Source organism: Capsicum annuum, chromosome 1 (genome assembly GCF_002878395.1).
Source record: "Capsicum annuum cultivar UCD-10X-F1 chromosome 1, UCD10Xv1.1, whole genome shotgun sequence".
Classification (NCBI taxonomy): Eukaryota; Viridiplantae; Streptophyta; class Magnoliopsida; order Solanales; family Solanaceae; genus Capsicum; species Capsicum annuum.
Genome location: NC_061111.1, coordinates 2,524,308 through 2,541,995, shown reverse-complemented (window position 1 = coordinate 2,541,995; position 17,688 = coordinate 2,524,308). Strand labels below are relative to the sequence as shown.

General features: G+C 32.8%; 2 protein-coding genes across 4 annotated transcripts in view; both read left to right on the top strand.

Moving 5' to 3' along the window:
* Nucleotides 1-1,262: 1,262 nt before the first annotated feature.
* On the top strand, nt 1,263-13,680 carry LOC107864314. 3 transcript variants are annotated; one of them, XM_047414290.1, is made up of 3 exons: nt 1,263-1,529; nt 10,035-10,164; nt 11,077-13,680. In XM_047414290.1, exon 3 carries the CDS (start codon nt 11,347-11,349, stop codon nt 13,357-13,359), a length of 2,013 nt encoding a protein of 670 aa, XP_047270246.1. In that variant the 5' UTR covers nt 1,263-1,529; nt 10,035-10,164; nt 11,077-11,346; the 3' UTR covers nt 13,360-13,680. The 3 variants fall into 3 exon arrangements, with proteins under 3 accessions (XP_047270246.1, XP_016566150.1, XP_016566166.1); XM_016710664.2 differs by lacking the exon at nt 1,263-1,529 and adding an exon at nt 7,327-7,591; XM_016710680.2 differs by lacking the exon at nt 1,263-1,529 and adding an exon at nt 7,348-7,591 and having other exon boundaries at nt 10,067-10,164.
* Nucleotides 13,681-14,481: 801 nt separating this feature from the next.
* The window catches only part of LOC107864310, a 10,984-nt gene continuing 7,777 nt past the window's right edge, over nt 14,482-17,688 (top strand). The window contains exon 1 of the mRNA XM_016710643.2: nt 14,482-14,977. Coding sequence (XP_016566129.1) covers nt 14,822-14,977 — 156 coding nt within the window. The 5' untranslated portion in view covers nt 14,482-14,821. The remainder of the gene's footprint in view (nt 14,978-17,688) is intronic.

Here is a 17,688-nt window from a genome sequence, read left to right as displayed (position 1 = left end):
TTTTTTTTTTTTCTAACGTCAAACCAATTAAACCAAATCATAAGTCAATCTTTTTTTTCGGTTTGATTTGGCTCATCGATTCAATTTAACTTGACGATTTGGTGTGTACACCCTTAATCATAATAATGGAGTATTAGAAAAAAGATGGGTAAAAGTTAGCATAAACAAATAATACTCCTCTCGTTAGCTTTTATTTGTCTAATGTTTCAAAAATAGATTATCAATGTACTAGTTTAACATATCCGAAAAAAAAGAGATAGTTACTTTTCTACTTTACCTTTTAATTACTTATTCTTAAAATTATTTGTCAAGATATAAGATTATACATCAATTACTATTAAGATTATACATCAATTACTATAAACATTGTGGTAAACAACTCATATCAATTAATGTTTTTTAAGGGACATGTAAAATCTTAAAATAGACAAGTAAAAGTGAATGGAGACTCTCCCAAACTTTACTAAAAATTAGAATAGTTAATCACAGTATTAATTATTTATATAATTTTTCTTTTAACAATATTGAAAGAAGGTGATTAGGTAGGACATGGGATAATTATAGTTTACGGAAGACATGACCCTTGATGGGAAGATGTGGAGGACGCGAATTAGGATAGAGAATTAGTAGGTAGGAGTACGTTCGTAATAGTAGGAAAGCATACTCTGTTTGTATCTATGACTGAAGTGTCGTGTTCTTGTAGTCTCTTGTTCATGGTATTTTGATGATGTCTATAATTTCGTATAGCAAGTTTCTAATATTACTTTATAAGTGTCTTATTTTCTTTATTATCTAGCGGTGTGTCATCTGTTGTTGTTGTTTGCTTTTATATTTTTTGTTTGTTATATCTGTTATCTGTCCTAAGCCGAGGAGTCTATCGAAAACAGTATTTCTACTTCATCTGAGGTAGTGGTATGAACTGTGTATACTTTATTCTCCCTGGATCTACTTTATAAGAATACAATGAGTATGTTATTGTTGTTTCTTCCAACAATATGTAATATATTGGCAATATTTACACTAACGAAATATATATATATATATATATATATATATATATATATATATATATATATATATATATATATATATATTAAACTGAAAAGCACAATAATGGAGTATGGGTTGATGAAGTGATAGAAATGCACGTGGATTATATAGCATGGAATCTTAAGAAAGCATATTCTTATTTGAAACCGAATATATATAACTAAATTATACACAATAAAAGAGCACAAAAGGAAGCTGTCCAGTTATCATCCTAGATTTAGAAAAAAGCAAATCAAAGGTTGCAAAAGAAAGAATAGACAACATTATTTAAAAAAAAAAATATGAAGAAAACTTCATGCCCATACAGTATATAAAACATAGAATATATGTTTTAGCTGTTTCCCACTGCTTTCATGAAAAAACTATCTTCCCTAGTTTTTTCTTTAATTCGGTATTCGATATTCATATTATTAAGAGGCAATTTGGTGCATTAAAACTTTCGTTCTATGTAAGATTCAGGAAAGGATCTCACTACAAAGGTATATTATACGTAGCTTTACCTAGCATTTTTGTCGGAGGCTTTTTCTAAGATTTAAATTCGTGACCTTCTAGTCACATGACAACAATTTTACCGGTCACTCTAAAGCTCTCCTTCGATATCCGTATTACGATTTGAGTAAATTTAATATTCGATATCTGTATTAAGATTTGAGTAAATGTTAATTTGCTTATTTCATGGTTCATTTTTGAATAGGTGTTCCTAAATGACTAGTTTAATTTTATTTCAGGGATTTGAACCGAGACCTTTGATTAATAATGGGAGAATCTCAGTCATTCTATTATGCATGTTGGTCAAACCTTCTTCCTTAATAAAATGCTCTTAATCAAAATAATTTGTACTAATATATTTACAAACGGATTTAGAATTTTGAGTTATTAAAATTTGAATAAATTATTTATATACTTATAGTAAAAAATTTAATGCAATCCTAAGATTTTGATTAAATTAGCTACTGAATTTTGTTGAATCCGTAGCTTTCTCTCTAACTTGCCTCGTACTTATACATTTGATAAATTATTCAATAACACTCTATAACAATCAACCTCTATAAAAAGATCAAGAAGTCAATTTAGAACGAGATTTGCATATGCAAACTGAATTCATTTTCTTAAATTTGAACGACTTATATAAAAAATAATTAAGATCATCATCATTCTAAGTTTACTGACTTTAAATTCTTAATTCATCTCTAATTGTATACATGATTGGAAACGATAAGTCATACGTGAATATGTTTGGAATATCCTTGTTCTTTAATTAAGTGGTACGCTAATAAAAGTTTAAGAGAAGATAAATAAAGATTAAAAAGGAAAGGAATATACTGGAGTGGTAGTTATTAGTAGCGGAGTCAGAATTTTTATTAACAGGATAGATAAATCTAAAAAAATAAATATACAAACTAGCTTAAGAGGGTTCAAAATCTCTTATATATACATAAAAATAATTTTAATCGTGTATAAATAATATAATTTTATCCATCTCTCCTACATAAATAATGAGCCCATGGACTAAAGGTGATTCCACCCCTAGTAATTATCCATTCGTCCTTAACTAGAAATCTTGAATTCGAGTCATGAGTATATCGTTACCTTTGATAGAGACCATTTACCTCTCATATGAGAACTTTCTCACGCGAGTCTGAATTAGTTGGATTTCAATATAAATATTAAACATCAAGTTTAAAAAAAAAAGGGAAATGGAATAACGAAAATGTGCCAACATTTGGTGGTACATATGTAAAAGGCATCAAAGAATAAAATGGAAGGGGGTGGTTTTCTTTCTAAATTTTTATAAATTTATTATACACCAATAATATAAATAACTATTTTTTTTCTTACAATTAATTCAGAATAAATTCAACTAGTTATATATCATATGATTTTTATTCTCTTTTTTAGATACTGCACGGATCGATTATCTACATTTTTCAAAGAACAAATTTGCACCACTCTTTTTCCAAATGGTTCCTTTTTTCCCACGTTCTCCTCTTTTTATTTTGAAAAAAATAAAATTAAAAAAAAGTGTTTTAGAAAAAGTATGGATCTTTGGATATTTTCATGGCATATTTCTATTTAAAGATTGACATGTTGTTTGTATGTCCTCCATATATTTTGATACTGGAAGAAAAAGTCAATATTGTGATTTAAAAAAAAAAAAAAAAAGGGAGAATACGACTTCAATCATGAAAAAAAAAAATCTGCATGAAGGTGAAAATAAAATAAAATAATTAGCTATAGATACATGCACTGCTTGAGTAAGTATTATATTAAAACTGAGAAAATATGTGGACCCTTCAGTGCATTATTTCATGTATGTGCTATGTAGACACTAAGATTGTAAAAATACGATTTTAATTAGTCCAGGAGTAATAGAACCCTCCTAAAATTCAAGTATGTCTCAGCCTTTTCGCGTATAATTCAAAGTAAAAATAAAGCATTTTTCCATTAAAACTTGAACTATAGTAAGACCTTTTTACAAGAAAAATTACTCTCTAAAATAACATTCTAATATAACAAATAGAATTTCTGGAATTAATATTCTTATAACAATTTTTTTGCCCGTCACAGCAACATTTATTATTAATATTGATATAATACTCTTTCTAAAATTATATTTTTATGATAATATTAGATTGTTTTTTATGTTACACCATTATGAAGAAGACATGAAATCTATGAAACTAAACTATAATTGTATATTTAATTCATCAAACTTTAAAAAGAAAATAACTTTCAAGTAATTTTAATATGTGTGTCTTTGAGTTTGAATCTTTATAAGTACAACTACTTATGAATTTATTAATATCGTATTATAACTTTTTACTCTCTTAAACTATATAATAAAATAAGAAAATACACTTCATATAGACTAATCTAATCATCCAAATTCATATTTCCATCAAGCAGTCACAAAAGCGCACCTCAATTCAGATAAATATCATATTTCCTCCGTTTTATATTATTTGACTTTTTTATTAAAAATATTTGATTCATTTTAATTATTTAAGCTATAACATCAAAAAAAAAATTATTGTATTTTTCTAATATTAGTCCTATTATCAAATAATTATGTAAAGTTTATAGAATTAAATTTATATTTTTAGTGCATAATTAATAAAATTATTTTAATAAAATAAATCTTTACTAAAAATTTTCTTTAGAAAAATGTGAAGTCAATAAGCGTTAACTAAAATAAAATAAAAGGAGTACTACATACTAAAATAAAATAAAAGGAGTCCTGCATACTACTACTTAGTTTTGTTTTTTTTCCATGGTCGACATTTAAATATTTTATTATGTGTTTAATATATTAGTGGGGTCCAGTGATGTGTCACATTTGAAATGTGTGGGGCCCAAAAAAGAAAAAAAAGTAAAAGGGAGGGGCACCATGAACGGTGTCGAGATGCTGCCTACTAAATGAATGAATGAAATAGAAGTTGAAGAAACAAGAAAATGTCTTATTGAAATTAAATTTTAAAAATAGAATAAAGTATACTAGTACTTAATTTAAAAAGGTCATGTTAGAAGATTATTGTTGTCGTTGGTAACCTTTTGTACGATAAATAAATTAGTCCACTTGGCCTTTCCTTTCATGGAAGGTAACAAACACACCTAATAAACAACGCACATGTATACATTAAATTAATATTTTTTATTATAATTATATAATTAAATTAAATTAAATATATATTGATTAATTAGGATTAAGTAACATAAACTTTAAATTCAAACACATGATATAAATGTATTGGCTTGATATATACACCGAGTGCGTGTATAGTTTTTCCACAAAACAACTATGTTTCCAACCTTTTATCGTGTAGTCTTATAAAATAGAGTTTTTAGAAAGAATAAGTGTGTACAAATTTTATTTTTATTTGAATAGATCGTTTGGTAGAATATATTAAAAAGAATAATGCAAGTATTAATTTTATTTATTATTAGTATTTTACTATTTGATATATTTTTTAGGTTATGTATAACTAATGTTTTGCATGCATTAATTATACACTTTATTATTGTGTATTGATGTGTATATTAATTACTAATATCTCAAAATTCATGTTTTAGTAATGCAGTGGATCTAATACATACATTAGCATGATTAAAGACACAATTATCCCTCAAAAATTTTTCTGCATCCTTTTCAATATATATATGAAGGTGTTTTTGTAAAAATAAAAATTATGTAATTCATATTATTTTTTGAATTTAAATTTGGTTCATTGTCGCTGTATTTTTTTTATACCATCAGGTAACTTTTACGTGATGTAGTAGGTTATCCATTTCTTATGTAAAAATGTAAAAATGAATGACCTGCTACAACACGTAAAAATCACATGATGGCGTAAAAAAAAAATATACTGACGGTACATCAAACTCAAACTCTTATTTTTAATACATCAAACTAAATACTACATGCATAACAAATACGAGAATAGCTAACATAAATATTATTAATGCAAACATTATTAATATATTATATTTTATATTATTCTTATACACTCAATCAAATGACCTCTAAAAGTAGAGGAATGATTTTTGATAGATTCTCGTTTAATTGAAAAACATATTGAAGTGATTCGAAAGAAGGAATAAACAAGAATGAAAAAGTTATGCCAAAAAACTATTGAAAGCATGATAAAACATCTTCGATAGTATCTATGATAAAAAACACGATAATTGAAGTACAAAAAAGTGATTGATAATAACAGAAATTTATCTCAACATCGCTATTTTTAAAACATATTTTCCATCATTAAATTGCAAAAATATATTTTATATGCTCTTTTATCAGATAAAACATTTAAATTTGTCAACTATTGAGTTCACTTAACTATTGTCACTCACTGGAAGTTTCTAACAAAAAGAAAAAAGTAAAAAAGGCATTATCATTTTGCTGACATTTATTTTATTTTTTCATGTTGGCCCTCAATTATTTATCAATAATTACGTATTAGCTTACGTAACGATGGTTAGTGCCAACATGGATTCTTTTGTTGATGGGTTGGAGGCGGGCGGATTTTAAGAATTTTAAGTTTATTAAATTTTATAATGATTTTAAATTATTAGTATAATATAATAATTAAGGTTGCAATTAAACGTGTGAACAAATATTTAGTAAAGTAAATTTTTAATGTAATATATAAAATTTAAAGCTATGGAATTCATGTGAATTAACGAATTCTCCTTTAAATTCATTCGGAATTAATTAATAATTTACTTTTGTATCGATAAAAATAATGTGTTGGTAAGTTCCAATGGATTGTTAGATACGTGAGATGAGATATCATCTAAATTAATCAGGAGATATTTTACTTTAAATTTGATTTAAGTAATTTACCATGCATCTTCGCTTTTTAATATTTTTTTAGTTTATGTTATTAGAAATATTTTTCTATGGATTATCTTTAGGCCTTGTCACTAGAAATATTTTTGATTGACTCTTGAAAAGATAGTTTTATGGTAGTATTCATATAATAATGAAGATAATGTATTTAGTGAAATTTTATAGTAAATAGTTATGGATTTTGTAAAATTTCAGGAGTGGATATAGAAAAATAAAGTTTACGCAAATACTATCACTGCTTTGTGGAGTAAAAAAAAATGTTTCTGAAAGATCCTCAACTCAAATGTGACAAATTCAAGTACAAAGAAAATGATAACGATTAAAAAAAACAATAATTATTAAAAAAATCAGTACAAAATCTATAAGTATGGGACAAGCAACAAAGAATGTAATAATTACTAGAACACAATAAACAATAATGATAAAAAATATCAAAAGCAAGAATTATAGGAATACAATTAGCACAACGACATACACCGACAAGCTAAATCTTCAAAAAGCAAGTCAACATTCTATGATCTACTAACCTTCTAATAAATATGAGCAAAATTAGAGAGACCCAGTTAGAAAAAAAAATAAAATTAAATCTAGCACAAAAAAAAAGAAGCTAAAAAGATTGGATTTTGAGCAAAATCAGAGAGACCCAGATTGGAAAAAATACAATTGAAGTCAATTCCATCAAACTACAGATCGAATCGAGCCGGCTCAATAAATCAGACTCATTTTAACTGCTCTATTTTATTTTAAACAACCTTATTCCTAATCGTATCACTCCTGATATCCCGAATAACCTCATTCAAGGTTTGTCCATTCTTTTTAGTTTTCATTTTCCACACGCAGCTTCATTTCCCCACAGCCTAAAAAAAAAAAAAAACACAGAGCAACACACGTATCTATACAGAGTTAGCAGCCACATACATTTCACATTTTCACTATGTCCCTACCCTACCCCCACATAATATATAAGCGCGCACACATGCGGCCATTTTTCTCTCTTTTTCCTCATGAATATACAACACTGATAATAATAATAATAATCTCCTCTCATTTTCTCTCTGTTTTCCTCTTTTCATTTGCCGCCGGCACACAATCACCAACCCATAATAAAGCCACACAATCACAACCCAAGAAAACCTAACCCCTTTTCTCTATGTAACTAGATTTTGCACAAATCCCAATCTTTTTTTCAAGGTACTTTCTTCGATCCCTACTCTCTTTTTTCAATCTGGGTCTCTATAATTTTGCTCGAAATACAATCCTTTTAGCCTTTTTATTGTGCTGGATGCATTTTTTTCTATCTGGGTCTCTAATTTTGCTCAAAGTCTAATCTTTTTAGCTTTTTATTTTTGTTGTGCTGGATTTAATTTCTTTTCAATCTGGGTCTCTCTAATTTTGCTCAAAGTTCAATCTGCTTAGGGTTTTTTTTTCGGGTGCGAGATGTGTATTTTTTTTCTATCTGGGTCTGTCTAATTTTGCTCAAAGTCCAATCTTTTTAGTTTTTTTTTTTTTTGTTGTGCTAGATTTAATTTCTTTTCAATCTGGGTCTGTGTCTAATTTTGCTCAAAGTTCAATCTGTTTAGCTTTTTTTTGGGGTGCTATATGTGTATTTCTTTTTTCTATCTGGGTCTGTCTAATTTTGCTCAAAGTCCAACCTTTATAACTTATTTTTCTGCAACATGTAGTTTTTTTTTCAATCTGGGTCTCTCTGATTTTGCTCAAAATACAATCCCTTTAGCTTTTTTTGTGCAAGATGTATTTTTTCCAATCTGGGTCTCTCTAATTTTGCTCAAAATCCAATCTTTTTTGCTTTTTTTTTTTATTTTTTTTTATTTTTAATTTTGCTAGATTTAATTTTTTTTTTCTAACTGGGTCTCTCTAATTTTGCTCAAAATCCAATCCCTTTAACGTTTTTATTGTGCTAGATTTAATTTTTTTCTTCTAACTGGGTTTCTCTTATTTTGCTCAAAATCCAATATTTTTAGCTTTTTTATTGTGCTAGATTTTTTTTTCCCAACTGGGTTTCTCTAATTTTGCTCAAAATCCAATCTTTTTAGCTTTTTTTTTTTTTTTTTTTTTGTGCTAGATTTAATTTTTTTTTTTCTAACTGGGTTTCTCTTATTTTGCTCCAAACCCAATCCGTTTGCCTTTTTTTTTGTGCAAGATTTATCCCTTTTTTTTTGTGGGTTGTGTGTTTATGGTGCTTATATATTTTCTCAATTGAGCTCTTTAATTTTTTCATATTCATTTACAACATGGAATTCTATCTTAAAGGTACTTTCTTGGACCTGTAGTCTCTTTTTCTATCTGTTTCTCCTTAATTTTGCACAAAATCCATTCTTTTTAGCTTTTTTTGGTGCAAGATTTAATTTTTATTTTGTGTTTGTGTGCGTTTATGGTTGCTTATATGTTTTCTCAATTGAGCCGTTCAGTCAGCAGTTTCTTCATATTCATTTTCTACATGAAATTCTATCTTAGAGGTATTTTGTTTGATATGATTTGTTGATTGACTGCTGTATCACAAATTCTTGGGAATTGTGTCCCTAATTCCCTTATGTGTGTCTAAAATCTGTTTTTGGGTTTTAAAGAAAATTTAACCTGGTTAGGTATTTTTCAGGTCTATCTATTCTGTTTCTAGCTGGGTTCCTGTATGGGTTTGAGATTTTGCTCAATGTTTTGGTACAAGATTTGTTTTTAAATTGTATGTTTATGACTTCTTTAATTGATTTTATTGAATGCTTTATTTTAAAAATGGGAATTCACAGGGTATGTTGTTGTTGTTGTAAACTTGTAACAGTGAGAAATGTATTCATCATCTGTTGTAAATGAAACTAGAAGTTTAGTTTTGCTCAAAAACCAGTATTGGGAGGTGTTTTTTGGGATCTATTTCCTCTCTTTCAAGGTGGGTTCTTTGTGGTATGTAAGTTTAGAACATTTTTCTGCAAGATTTGGTATGTTTTGTATGCTCGTGATTGCTAGACTTGACAACTATGCTTTGTTAATTGAGCTCTGCAAGAATCACCAACAATATGTAGTTTAATCCCATAAGTGGGGTCTAGGTAGGGTGGTGTGTACGCAGACCTTACCCCTACCTTGTGAAGGTAGAGAGGCTGTTTTCGAAAGACCCCAGTTTCTGTAAAAGAAAAGGGTGGTAATTGTAGTGTAATTGAATAAATGAATTGAATTCTTGATGATGCAGTTTAAAGCTAGTTTCCACGTGAAGAATTACTCCTGATATTTCTGTTTTTGGATGGGCGTGGGCGGCTTTCAGACTTTCATTAGTTGGGCCTTGGAAATTTTTATTATGTTGCAAATTAATGCAAATGTTTTCTTAGTAAAGCCCTGTAATTACCAGCTTTATTTGTGAGCGAAGGATATGAGTATAGTGGTTGAATCTATAATAATTGAATTAGTTGAAAGCTAGTATTATGTGTGAGATTTACTACTAGATTTATGGAGTATTATTTTTAGCTGGATTAGACATCTTCAAGTTGGATCTTGCAAAGTTGATGTTTATGCTTGCAAATTTTTCCTTTTGATATTTGCTATAGTTGTATCGTCATTAGGTCTAGTTCAGTTCATATTTGGTCTGTATATCAGTTATCTGATTTTTTGCTCTTCTTTTGCCTTCTCATAGGCCTTATCAAGTTTGCTGTCCTGTTTAATCAGATAGGAATCAGAGCACAGAAATAAATTGAGCATCAAGTGTTCTGGTTAGGTCTATGATTTTGGAGAAAGTGGGATTCACATAATGGATTAACAAAAAGGTACATTTAGCTACATTATTCAGCTGTATTTTCGATGATCATTGATCTTTTTCAGAGAATTCTACCTGTTGATATGGATGTTTGATGCTTATTCTTCAGTTCTTAGTGAATACTTGTACTGTTGTCTCTGATGAAAAACTATCAATCTTTATGTGCTCTGAACTTTTTATGTGGTTAAAGGTGATATTTACGCGTTCTTTCCTGACATCTGATGTTGACTTAGTACAGGATACCATACCTCAAGCAAGAATTTCCATGACTATGTGTGGCATTAAGAAGCAAAGAACTAGCTCAAAGAAATTTACATCTATACCAACTGCATTTTATCATTGCAAAGAACTAGCTAAAAGAAATTTACATTTATGCCAACTGCATTTTATCATTTGATTTTCCCTTCATTTCCTCATTAAATTATAAACTTGCATATTACCTTATAATTAGTTTATTAGACATAGGCTTGGCGAAAAGAAAAACTTATTCCATGTGTACTAAAGTTCAGCTGCTTGGTCGTAAAGAAGAAAGAAGGTTTAGTTCCAACGATTTAGCTAAAAGAAGCATTTGTTTGGAACTGTTCAGAGCTTCCTGCTAAATTTATGGAGACGACATAGACCATAAGGCTACAAAATATAAGAGAGGTATTTTTAAAATAAAGAAGCATTTGTTTGGAACTGTACAGAGCTTTCTGCTAAATTTATGGAGACGACATAGACCATACGGCTACAAAATATAAGAGAGGTATTTTTAAAAAATTTCAATATTAGAGAACAGAATCTGCATTTACAGAGGGAAAAGTTATTTTAATAATAGCTTGTTTCTGCCCAATAGATTAATATGATCTCTTTGGTTCTGTGCTGCTCTTGATGTGATATTTCTGCCTAAAGTTTCTTATTATCGCAACTCGATTTGGTGCAGGATGTTGGCTTGTCATGATTTTGCATCAAAGATTTTGATTTTGCACAAAGTTTTTCTCCCTTGCAGCTGATCAGAAGTTGGAGTGAAGTTTGATTGCTAATGGATCGAAAGGATACTTCGGGATTCGTAAGCGGGGGTGGGATGTGCTCTTGTAGACACATCTAACCCTAGTTTACCACTTAACTTTTCTTAAGCCCGGAAGTCAGGCTGACTGTTCTTTTTCATTTGAGACTTGGTTCAAATAGAAGTTTTTGTACTAGCTATTAGCGTATGGATCCCAAATTTCGCTATGTGGGGTTTACTGTGAACCCTCAGTTTAATGCATTCAAGAATCTGGGAAAATCCTTCACAGTTGGTGGTGGTGATTCTGCTGATACCACCTTACGTCTTGATTCGATTGGCTCGTCATTTCCTTCCGTCCCTGCTCCAAAAGGAATCAAACGGAAATGGAGTTCAATTGGTGGATTTAACGATCAGCAAATTAGTTCATCTTTGTGTCTACGGTTAGGCCATTCGTCAAGTTCCTCGGATAGCAAGGGGAGCTCAGGCGCCGCGTGCACTTCAATGTCTTCAGCAAGAGAAAATGATGAAGAGTCCTTGATGGACCTGGACTTGGACTTCAGTCTCCATCTTGGCAATGAGAAAATTCCAAGTTCTAGAAAATCTGCTCACCCTGAGTCCAAAAAACTTGCCAAAGGGCTTGCAGTTGATCTAGAACTTAGCCTCTCTAGTGGTGCTGCTGAATCTGATGTCACTACTGTGCATTTGCTTTCCACTTCACCACATAGTATCATGAAGGCGCCGCAAGCGACAGCTGGGGCTTTTCACACTGATGAAATATCAACAGCTATACATTGGAAGACTAGCAACATTTTCCATCCATTACAAACTCCACATGCAACTGAGGCTAGTTACTTATTGAACCAGACTGCAACAGAAATCAAGCAAACTCCAGTCTCCCCCGATCTGTCTACAAGTATCATCACAAATTCAAAAAGCTCAGTCACCTGCACTTCCGGGTTAGCCAAACAGCAGCAGCAGCGTAACAGTAGTACTAAACAGTGTCAGTTCAAGGGATGTGTAAAAGGAGCAAGAGGTGCTTCTGGGCTTTGCATTGCCCACGGTGGGGGCCGCAGATGCCAGAAACCAGGTTGTCACAAGGGAGCCGAGGGTCGGACTGCATTCTGCAAAGCCCATGGGGGTGGTCGTCGATGTGAATTCCTAGGTTGTACAAAGAGCGCGGAAGGACGCACCAACTTTTGCATTGCCCATGGGGGTGGGCGCCGTTGCAGTCAAGAAGGATGCAGCCGTGCTGCCAGAGGGAAGTCCGGGTTATGCATTCGACATGGTGGGGGCAAGAGATGCCAGCAAGAGGGCTGCACCAAAAGTGCAGAAGGACTCTCTGGCCTCTGCATTTCACATGGAGGTGGTCGTCGCTGTCAGTACCCCCAGTGCACCAAAGGGGCACAAGGAAGTACAATGTTTTGCAAGGCCCACGGTGGTGGTAAGCGCTGCACCTTTGAAGGGTGTAATAAGGGAGCAGAGGGGAGCACACCTTTCTGTAAGGGTCATGGTGGTGGGAAAAGATGTTCGTTCCAAGGAGGTGGCCTCTGCCCCAAGAGTGTTCATGGTGGGACACTCTTCTGCGTGGCCCATGGTGGTGGCAAGAGGTGTGCTGTGCCGGAGTGTACCAGGAGTGCAAGGGGAAGAACTGATTTTTGTGTACGCCATGGTGGTGGAAAAAGATGCAAAGTTGAAGGCTGTGGAAAAAGTGCTCAGGGAAGCACTGATTTCTGCAAAGCCCACGGCGGTGGAAAGAGATGCTCCTGGGGTCAGCCTGATTCTGTATTTGGCCAAGGTGATGGTCCTTGTAACTCATTTGCTAGAGGAAAGACTGGACTTTGTGCATCTCATGGTGCTCTCGTGCAAGACAAACGCGTTCATGGTGGTGCCACTCTTGGTTCTATGGTCCTGGATGTAGCGCCAAACCAACCCGAGAAGATGAAGGGGGTTGCCAACATGGAAGACATCTGTTTTGATGTCACGAAAATGCATAGTAGTGGTATGACATCCGGTGATGGATCTGACATAAAATATCCTGGATTTAACCAACCCAATATTCCAGTTGCAGGCAGCTCATCATCATCAGTTTCTGAAGGAAGGGTGCATGGAGGAAGCTTGATGGCATTGCTAGCTGGTGGTTCTGGCCGTACCTCAAACAGCAGCAAGGGGGCAGTTACCGAGCCAGGGAGTTCATTCGTAGTTACCAAGAACTGGATGTAAGATGTATAGCCAAAATCTGTTTCTCAATTTGGTTGCAGGCCTTCAGCGTTCCACCTCTATGTTTGTCTCCTTTTCATTTTAGTTTCGTCGCTCTTTCTTATGTCAAGTGGGTTTGAACTAGTACTTTTTTACTGTTAAAATTGTGTCCGTGTCAATAAGGGGAAGCCCTACTAGGGTCAAAATTAGCATTGTGAGGTTCGGTCATTGGTATTTGTACATAGCTTTTTTTCTTGTAGCATTTGGTCTTTGTGAATATCTCATGGGAGTATGTGAGCTTGTGATAGTACGTACACCTTTTAGTAGCTTTGGTATTTGCTATTCTATTGTCTGTCTTGTGAAATTTTTAATAGCCATCAGTGTACTGCTGCTGCCTATGTGGATACAAGTGAGTCTCAAATTTCCGTTGCTTCTTTGTGAGTAGAATATAAATTGATCAACTCGTTAGAAAGAGTAGTTAATATTGTACGCGTATATACTATTGGAGGATATGACATGACACACACTAGAGATACTTTTGAAGAGTTCGAGTCAAAATCAAAAAGAATTCTCATACACAAAAAATTCAAATCAATGAATTCAACATTAAGAATTGTAAAGATGGAACTCACTCTCCCTAATCCAATCGACTAAAAACCAACAATTTGGTGCATAAAGTTTGACGCCCCAACAAAGAAGGTATCATAATGAGGGTATGAAAATTGTAAAACACGAATAATATAAATCCAACTAGTATAAAATATGAATGAATTCTTCTTAAGGAGCAATTTCCTCAAATTGACTCTATATAATATGAATTTGGATTACTCTAAAGACCGAACACTAAAACTGCAACGACACATTTAATAAAATTTCATAAAGTAAGGTCGTAGAAAGATAAAGTGTACGTACAATTCACCCTTACCTTAAAAACAGAAAAGTTATTTTCAATATATCATCGATTCAAGACAAAAATAATTTAAAAAAAGAGAGTATTACAAATATAAAAAAACAACAAATTAATAGTACTATAATAAAATAGCAAAAATCAAAGTACAAAAAATTATAGAAGTAATAATACAAACTACTTATATTGGACAATAAGATAATGCACTTCGACCTATTTTTTTTATGAAAAGGTAACGTGAATACGCTTCGACCTACTAGTACGTGCATCTTCATGCTCATGTCTACTTATATTCTATTCTAATCCATATTTTCCACAACTTTCTCACTAATAGAATCCAATAGACTCTACGCCTCACGTCAACCGTCAAAAACGTCAACTTGCACACCATATGGTTCAATACTACTTAATAAAATAACTTCTCTAGTTTTTTTTTTTTTTGGCAAAATTGAAATTAATTGGAAGCAAACTAGGGTTTGTTTTTTGGTGCTCCAACGAAGAAAAGGGGGAAAAAAAAAGCACAAATTCCATGTATTCAATCCCTCAATTTGCTCACAAAATTAGAGTATTTTTCTAATCATGTTGAGCTCCAATTGTACTCATTCTTTTCCACCACGCCCTTTTCTTTCTAATTTATCACGTAGATTTAGGGTTTCCAAATTTCCCCCCAAATCTTTACACACATTTACACATAGAATTAGAATCAATGAACCCCATCATAGGATTTCTACTAAGGTAATCTTTTTTTTGTTCAAATTATGTATTTACTAGCTGTAAAGTTTCAACCTTTATGATTTTTTATGTAGTGGATAATCAAAATTTTTTGTAGGAATTTTATGTTTATTAGCTATAAGCTTTCAATCTTTATGATTTTTTTCTTTAAATTTTATATGTATTAGCTGTGAAGTTTCAATCTTTATGATCTTTTTTTTATGTATCTTTAGAGTTTAATTTATGAAATCTTTATGGGTATAGTGGGTTTATGTTAAATTTTAATCTAGGTAGCTGTACTATCTTGATTTCTGCTTGTTAATACTGCCTTTTTTTTACCATTCTTTGAGCTGAGGGTCTTCCTCACTTGTGGGATTTCACTGGATATGCTGTTGTTGTTGTTGAGCTGAGGGTCTATTGGAAACAGTCTTTGTACCTTCTAAAAGTAGGGGTAAAGTAGGCGTGAGGTCTGTGTATACTCTACCCTCCCTAGACTTCACCGTTGGGATTGCACTGGGTTTGTTGTTGTTGTTGATGTAGCTGGAGTAAATGTTTACTCACCATGATGTTCCAATCTTTGCTCATTGTTCTGTATTTCTAGAGTTTAGTTTGTTGATTCTTTATTTTTAGAGTTGTGAGGCTTAGGTAATATGGATTGCGGGCTTAGGTTTCCTGAATCTTTTTTTGTACAGATTGATCTTTACTGGCCGCAAGTTTCAATTTTTAATCAATTTTCAATACCCCCATGTTTCATGGGAGCGATACTTATGTCACTGCTTTCTTTTATATTCGTGAAGGCAGGATAAATTCAACAAATCTAAACATCAGAAGAGCATAGAATAGAGGTCATTGTTCTGTATTTCTCAAGTATAGTTTGTTGATTCTTTGTGTTTATGGGTGAGGGTAATATAAGTAGTAGGTAGTGTGTTTTTGTTTGGTAAATCTGTTTTTGTAACATTTGATCTCGACTCACCTTAACGTTCCAATCATTACTCTTCTTTGGATTTCTAGAGTTCAGTTTATTTATTGTGTGTTTATAATTGTGCCATTAGGTAATATAAGCAGTACATTTATGTTTTCTGGATCATCCAAATTCCAAGGTAACCAACCACTCAGTTTAAAACTTGTTAATTCTGTATATACGACAGAGCCAAGACTCGGGTTAGGACTGGGGGTGGGGACTCGGAGCACTTTCCTGTCTTGGGGTTACATCAAGGATCGACGCTTAGTCCGTTCCTTTTTGCCGTGGTGATGGATGTTTTGACGCGGCACATTCAGGAGGAGGTGCCTTATTGTTTGCTTTTTGCGGATGATGTAGTCTTGATTGATGAGACTCGTAGTGGAGTTAATGCTAAGTTGGAGGTTTGGAGGCAAACTCTTGAGTCTAAAGGGTTTAGGTTGAGTAGGTCCAAGACGGAATATTTGGAGTGTAAGTTCAGCGAGGTGTCTCATGAGTCTGATGTGGTTGTTAAGCTTGACACTTATTCTATCAGTAAGAGAAATAGTTTCAAGTATCCGGGGTCGATGATTCAGGAGAATGGAGAGATTGACAGATTGACGATGATATCACTCATCGGATCAGGGTAGGGTGGATGAAATAGAGGCCTCCGGTATCTTGTGTGACAAAAAGTGTCATGCCTCAAATCCTATTGGGGCGGACTGGCACCCGTAACGGAGGAGGCCCGGGAGAACCAGCTCATAACCTTATACTTCCCATGCGTACCTCTATGACAACCCGAAATTCGAACATCATCATGTTGCATATAAAAGGAAATAATCACCTGTATAAGCTCGAGCACACATATATATGTATATACAATAATTGGCCGTTGGAGCCATCACGTCTATTAACAAAACACCACCTTGTCTGTACATTAGGTCTACAAAGCCTCTAGACAATACATAGAGTTTACCTAAGGTCGGGACACACCCTGCCATATAACTAACTTCTATACAATACCAAAAGTGACTGGATATGACACGGAAAGCCCCGAAACAAACTGGAACTCACCAAAAGCAGCTGGATATCCTGGCTCCTACTTGTGCGGTGTATGAGCTGAGGTACCTGTGCCTGCAGCATGAAATGCAGGTCCCCCGTGGGGGACGTCAGTACGAAATATGTACTGAGTATGTAAAGCTGTAGATAATCACATATGATATAGGAGCTCAATAGAAATCAGAAACAAGTGAATAAATCATAATAGGAGTGGACCACACTTACTAGAACTTGTGACAGCCTGTACATTGTATTTATTCAATCACTTTACCTTCGTTCTTATCATCTTTGTAATCATTACTGTACTCTACTGTGACCATTAGGCTGCCTCCGGTACATATCAACTGGGATCGACCCATGATAGGCTTATGCCCCTGGGATACCACCCATAAACACATAAATAGGGATCGACCCATGATAGACTTATGCTCCTGGGATACCACCCGATAAGAGAGAACTTCCATCACTTAGTTCAATTAATCTTTGAGTTTGTTATTTCGGTCGCCGCCGCATTTTTGATATTTTGAAACAATGATATATCAATAAGAGACATATAAATAGACCATCAATGCAATAACAATGAAGTAAGAACTCATTGGCACATCAATGAAGTGTTTTGGAGTCATCAATGCCATAACAATGAAGTAGGAACTTATTGGTATATCAATGAAACGTTTTGGAGTCATTAACAACACATGGATCTTGTTTGAGTAACTGGATACCTTCTGACATTCATTAG

Excerpts from the sequence above, each read along its gene's own strand:
- LOC107864314 (XM_047414290.1), top strand. The coding sequence starts at position 11,347 with ATGGATCCCAAATTTCGCTATGTGGGGTTTACTGTGAACCCTCAGTTT.